This window comes from Rutilus rutilus (genome assembly GCF_951802725.1).
Source record: "Rutilus rutilus genome assembly, chromosome: 8".
Classification (NCBI taxonomy): Eukaryota; Metazoa; Chordata; class Actinopteri; order Cypriniformes; family Leuciscidae; genus Rutilus; species Rutilus rutilus.
This window is the reverse complement of record NC_140222.1, coordinates 21062445-21069470: the sequence shown is the minus strand read 5'-3', so window position 1 is coordinate 21069470 and position 7026 is coordinate 21062445. Positions and strand designations below refer to the sequence as shown.

General features: G+C 36.1%; 1 protein-coding gene across 2 annotated transcripts in view; it reads left to right on the top strand.

Moving 5' to 3' along the window:
* Positions 1–807: 807 nt before the first annotated feature.
* The window catches only part of LOC311295991 (uncharacterized protein), a 29829-nt gene continuing 23610 nt past the window's right edge, over positions 808–7026 (top strand). The window contains exons 1-2 of one of the 2 annotated variants that reach the window (XM_084417598.1): positions 808–1082; positions 3965–4142. In XM_084417598.1, the coding sequence (XP_084273724.1) occupies positions 4088–4142 (55 nt within the window). In that variant the 5' untranslated portion in view covers positions 808–1082; positions 3965–4087. The remainder of the gene's footprint in view (positions 1083–3964; positions 4143–7026) is intronic. The other variant, XM_084417599.1, reaches the window with a different exon arrangement.

Genomic DNA, 7026 nt, shown 5'->3' with positions numbered 1-7026 from the left:
TGGCACAATTTCACCTGTTGTAAGTCAGTCTGGTTAATAGGAACTACAGCCTTTGAAACACAATATTATTAAATTACAGAAATGTCCTAAAAAATAACAATTGTTTACTGTAATGAAGGGAGGTATTGGAAAAAAACAGCTGTAGTAAGTCAGTCTATTACCAATACAATAAAGCTTTGGATCTGGAACATGTCTGTTTTTGAATGTTAAAAGTAATTTTAATTAATACAAATTATACGTTTTAACAACTTGAAAGAATTGGCGGATGTTCCCTTAGGGATCATGCGCTGGTTGCGCGTCAAAGCGTTCTAAATATGCAGCTAATGCACGTAGGTGATTTTGAATTAAGAAATGTCGATATACAATGGTTAGCTACATACTGTTAAAACTAATAGTGGTGTAGTTAAATGTTTTAGACTCAGTGGCATGGAAAACTAACTTTATCGCGCTCCGAGAGCCCTCGGAAGCATTTCCGTTGTGTGGCGGCTTTATTTCGTTGTGTTGTGGCTCGTCATTTCCGTTGTGTTGGCTTTATTTCGTTGTGTTGTGGCTCATTTCCGTTGTGTTGCGGCTTTATTTCGTTGTGTTGTAGATTTTCCGTTGTGTTGTGGCTCATTTCCGTTGTGTTGCGGCTTTATTTCGTTGTGTTGTACATTTTCCGTTGTGTTGTGAACTTATGTTTGCTTTTTAAATTTCGTTGTGTTATATACTACTGGGGCACCGTAGAGTTGCCTCAGTGAAAAAAAAACAAAAAAAAAAAAACAGGAGTTGGATGTGTTTTTGTTGTAGTTCGCGCGGGAGGGAATTATGGGTGTTGTAGTCAGGAACACGCATGGTCGCGTGAAGTGCTGAACAGAACGGAGATATATGTTCCCTATTTCCATTGTTATATTCAGTGGAAATGAACCGAGTATTTATGCTCACTGCAGCATTGAAAGCCATGTGAATGCATGCCGAAGAGATCAATAAAGCAGCATACTCTGGACGCTTCGTCTAACTCATCATTTGCACGGACTTGAGTAACTAGTGAACTGTTACGCACACATACGGCTGCTGAGACGGAGAGCGTCGAAGAGAAAAAGGTAACACTGCTATTTAACCATACATTATACTGTTTATTCATCATTAATATTTGTACAATTTATGTGTGTTAAGTGAAGTGGGATGCCAAAACCAGTTGAGAACCAACACTCTACTCGAGTGTATTAGGGCTTGATATACATGCAACATTGAACTCTTGGTTGCTTCACATTCATAATTAGCTATAACGTTATGCAATTTATTATACTCTTACATTTGTTTTCAATTTCTCATCAAAGATTAATCCAAGATAGGCTACTCTGTCTCTCGGGTTGATAATATCATTTATAATAATTTGTTACATTCATTTTTTTTCTTTGTAAAACATATATTGAGTCTTTGCAAGTGCCCATGTGGGAAGATTTTCACTCAATTATCTTAGTTCTCAGTCACAGAAAAAAAAACAAAAAACAATGGCTAAAACCACAGAAAGTAGTTCACGTTCCAGCATTTACATTTATTCATATAGCAGACTTTTGTACTAAATACAATTTATATTGAAAACACAAACAATTTTTAAGCGTGTTTTCAATGCCATTCCAAAAATGTTTCATTAAAAACACTTGTTTACTTGCCAGATGGATCATGTGAACTCCCATCCCTCCTCTTTGATGGTATTGACCTCATGACAATCCTCCACAACAAACTTGTTTAATCTTGTTTTAATTATATATTAGCCTAATATAGAGCTATACCCTACATTTCTGTACCATAATTGTAGTTTATGATTTTGCAAGTTTATGATAAGCTAATTGCATAAAAGTTGTGAGCTTACCAGTAAGTTAGCTTTCCAGTGGCCCCTAAAGCAAACACATTTAAAATAATTAATGATATATACTGTATATATTTGTCAAGTGAGTTTTTAAGACACCGGTTTAATTTTAAACAAAATGGCTGTATTATATCAAGTTGACATGAACTGTTCATCTTTTCTTTTCTTATGTGCACTCAGATATGTCATGGTTGGAGACAAAGATAAATGTAATGTTGATTATGGGCAAAACCTTTATTCAGAAATCTAAATGTATGAAGACAAAACCAAATTTCAAAAGAGATTTTATTTGTAACTATACTTTCCATCACTGCAGTGTATAAAAACTAAAAAGGATCAAAAACTTTCAGATAATATTTATAGGAAGAGGAATGAAAAGACTCCATGTACAATTTTTGTACCTCCTGAACTAGGTGGTCTCGGACCGATAGCAATCAAACTCTGGGACGGTTCGCTTGAGGTGTGAAAGCAATCCGACCTAACGGACCAACAAACCAAATGGTATTATAATTCATAACGGTAAATGTACTATATAAATATCAGTAGTGTCTGATTTCACAGTTGAAAACCAAAAGAGCACCTCCTCATCTTAAAATGTTGTGTAATTGCGCTTCTCCTAGCGAAAATGCTGTCCTGAGGAAGCCTTGATTCTTGCTTTAGCTGCATTCTAACATTCGTATAGTGTTTGCGTGTGTCTTGACACAAACCACATCACTTTGAGATCCAGAGAGCCCTAGTTTAACAATCTAAGCACAGGCTAGTCGGCCTGGGGCTCAGAGAGAGCATGTATGCATTTGTTTTGTGAAAAGTTGTAAGAGTTTTGTGTTTACTGAAGATGTCTATAATGTGCACCGCATTGACTCACTCTTCTGAAATAAGATTGGACGTTTACAGTGCTTTCTATATTTACACAATCATAAAATATGCTTTAGTTACCCTACTTTACATTGTTAAAATGAAATTGAATACCCATTCCACATTTCATGTTACTTCTAAATATTTTATACAGAGTCTGTGAGAAATGAATAATCTAATTTATTTATTTGTAGTTATTGGAAAATCGAACTAAATTTATGTTCAAATGAATATCTTATCCCGCTGTTAGGGAAGGCTATTATTAATAAAAGAAGCAGAAAAGAACTACTGCAAAGATGGGTGTCATTTGTATTTGTTTTGATGTTGTTTTTTGTATTATTGATGTTTTATTCGTCTCAGATTGTGGGAAACAATATAATGACTGTAGTGGCAAAAAATATATCATTAAACATTCATCACTGCGTAAGAGACATTTCTGAGTCAGGTTATCTTTTAAAGTATTTATTCTTGCAAGAAGGCCCAGTTGAAACACAGAAGTCAGCAGTACAGCCTGTGAAACAAGTGTGACAACGGGAGGAAGGGCAGAGGAGCCTTTATACTGCTTTCAAGGTTACCTGCCTTCAGGCTCCTATCTAAACAAGGAGAGGTTTCTCTGCTAGTGATCTAATCCTGCTGAGTTTATTCTTACAAACTCACAAGTTCTAAATTGGGCGACATCTGACCGTAAGGGTACATTTTCCATTACATGACAAAGCAGTTTTTTTAGTTCAGCATATCCTGCCTCAAATAAAGTCAGATCTCTGCTGTTGATCTGTAAAGCTTGTTTCAGGAGTGTCACTATTAACAGCTGCTAAAAAGCCTCTATTTTGAATGTCTATAGTTTAATAGTTTTCAGCTCATTCATTATGCTGATGTCTTCAATCACCTGTAAACTGACACTTAAAGCTCATTTCACTGGTGTCAACAGACTGAGACAAACTGCATAATTTGAAAATCTACAATTTATTTAGTTATAGTCTGTGATAAACCATGTTTTTTAAACGACTACAAACTAAAAACCAATTAATAAAAAATAATCTAAATGTGTTGCTTATTAGTCTTTTAGTTTTAGTTTAGTTTATCCTACTGTTTTTATATTCTTACATTTTCTTTATATTTGGATTATTTTAATTCTGGTATTTATTCATGTTTTTCTACATGTCTTGTACAAATGTACATTTTGATAGATGAACATAAATGCATACAATGTGTAAAATTTTGAAAACAAATGTGATGATTTATTTTTGATGTGGGCAGATCTGCTCCTCCTACCACACCTCCTATTCCCCTTCAGTGAAGCTCCTCCCACTGCAGTTCACCAATAAATGCTGGATTATTCCCATCAGTCTACAAGTGAAGAAGATTGAGGACAGTGAGAACATGAGTGATCCAGAGTCCTGCGGGATAAAAGATGAAGAAACTGAAGAACAAAGAGGTTGGTGTTTATTTTTGATTCTTTATTAATGATGCTGAAGATCATTAAGGTTATAAAACTTCAAGCAGTTCAACAGATTTTGTGGTTGTAGTAAAACAAAAAAGAAAAGAAAAGCTATAGGAGCTGTGAAATAACATAGTTAAAGTAAAAAAAAAAATAACAACATACAGGGCACTTTCCATGAACTGGGTAGAAAATATCCTGAAACTCAAATGAAACATTTATATTGGTTGTCAATAGGGATGCACTGATCCAATATCCAGTATCTATCAGCTCCGATACTGCAATTTTTGGACAGGATTGATCCAAATTCAATACTTTTCGTACTCATGGCTGTTACTGTTAAGCTCCAGAAAAGGCAAAAAAGCATAGTAAAGCTCCTGAAACGTTTATGTGCAGTATGTTGTGTTGGACAGATTAAAGCTGCTGTTGGCAAGATTTTTTTGATCATATTCACTGAAACCGACACTATGCTCCGACAGAACAACATAAATCAGCTTGTTTTAGAAAAAAACGCGTTTCTACCTCCACCTGGAGCCTGTTATTTGTTTTGCAAAAATCCACCGCTCCCGGTTCTTCTGGTCCAATCAGCGTGTGAGATCTGACCGTCAATCACAGTTCGTGCACACGCCACAGATCCCCCCTCCCCCGCGTACGTTACAATATCACATGCACACGCCTGAAGTTCGCAGGTGTGTTGGATTGTATGAAGCGTGATGGCGGAGAGAAAATCTACTAACAAGCTTCCAGTTCCTCGGTTATTGCTATCTATGGGTAGATTAGCCTACCTCCGAGTCCATGGTGTTGATCAATGCTGAAGAGACGGACACGTTCACAGAAAATCTGGTGCACACGCACTGAAGTGCACCGAAGTGCACGTACTCGATGGGAGAGTGCTAGCTGGTAGTGGTGGAGGGGCATGAGAGTTGTAGGCTAAACATTCAAAAAATTTGGCTAAATCCACTCAATCTGCCAGATTTGCTGACTTCAGCTTTAATATTTACTCTTCAGAAACTCTTCAATTCAGCATTCAAACAGCATGTCACTTTGCTACGACAGTCAGTGCGGTAAAACTCACTCCGAGATGATTCAATACCCCCTATTTTATACTTGATCTGTAGATAAAGGTCTGTGGATTTGCATATAATTACTTATCTAGCCAGAGTTATATATAAAAGTTATAAATAGTTTAGATGTATATATAAATCTTAATGTAATGAACATTTTTCATAAATGTATTTTCTTTGAATACAAAAAGCAATTTTTTATTTGTTTTAACATTTTACCAGATTTCAATTACACTTATGGTCACCCATTCACATGATTTTATTAATTTCTAGAAATAAACATAAAATATAAAAAAAGGTGTTTTTAATTTGATACAGGTGCGAGAATGGGGGTGTTTCATTCATTATTATTATTAGTGTTTTTGTTGTTGTTATTAATAATTGCTCATATACCAAATCCAAAGTATTTATTCAAATTCAAAGAGATTATGACTGGTGTTGTTTATTGTAAGTGTTTGTTGCCTTTTTGAACTTGTTGCCTTCGACCTGCACAATCTCTTCCTCTGTCTCCTCATCTAATGGGCCTACCGTTTTCGCCACCTTCTCTGGGCCAGCATCCTCTAACCTGGTCTTTTTAGGGGACTCTCCTCTCAGGGCGAATGAGAGGATGCTTAATTGCTTTTTACCTTACATCTTTGAAAGAGAAAGACAGATACAATGATTAATGCATCCATGGCCAGGATATAATAAAAGACAAATATAAAAGACATTATTTTAAAAGTGACCTATAATATCCACTATGCAATACACTTTAATTTATTTAGTGCTAATAAAATTATTAAGCCTATTTGGAGAGAGAGATGTTTATAATGTGACAATATGTCAGTCATCGTGTGATAACGAAAATATGACTAAGCCTAGACTACTTGTTCTGAGCAGGTGTTGTCAGTGAACAGGCTGTAAAACTGTTGGCTAAGTTACACACGAAAAATGAAAAACTGATGCTAATTATCTGGAAAACATTCTCTAACAGCAGTCAAGTTGTCACTATTTGTGTCAAACAAGTTGTGAATTTGTTGTAACATTAAAATAGGAGATTGTCACTTACTCTGTGCTCAAAGTGATGCTCGGAGCTTGGATTGATTTCCTCTATGGGTGAACGAAACTATCGGGCACGTGAACAATTCCAGCATGTGCTTATTTTCATTGGTTCTTGTGTTAAATCTTACCCAGATACAATAGTGCTATTTTCTGATTGGCTATTGTGTAGGCCTTTTCTTTTTTTTGATTGTCTGATACGTGCTTGATTCCTGCCGAACCATGAGAGCTGCACAGCCAGAGAAATGTTGGGCGCTGCGGCATGTTAAATATATTATAAGTATAAATATACGGGAATTCTTGACTAAAGACCAAAATGAGTGACTGTCACGCTCAATGCGTGACACTTGAGAGCACTGGGTGCAACGGATCGTATAGTTGATCTGTGATCCATACAACAGGCCCCACGGTTCGGCACGCATGTGATTCGTGGATTAACTGCTAAGATTTAAGATTTAGAGTGAAAGTTTATCATTTGGACGTGTATTGTCTCGCCAATTTGCACATTTTAAACGCAGAAGAAGAGGTGAAAATCAGGACTCGCGCTGTTATCTGTGCGCAGTTATAACTTTCGTATAGCGTCTGTCTACTTTCTGCTGTTACATCAGTGTTCACTTTCCCCCTTCACATTTCTCTCTATGATTTTTTTTATGATTTACAGAAAACTTTTTTACTTTCATTTTAGACTTGCAGGAGAATGAGGAGAGCGAAGAACTGAGTGAAGCGGAGGAGAAACATGATGTCAAAAAAGGACATAAATCACCTAGATTTGCTGGTAT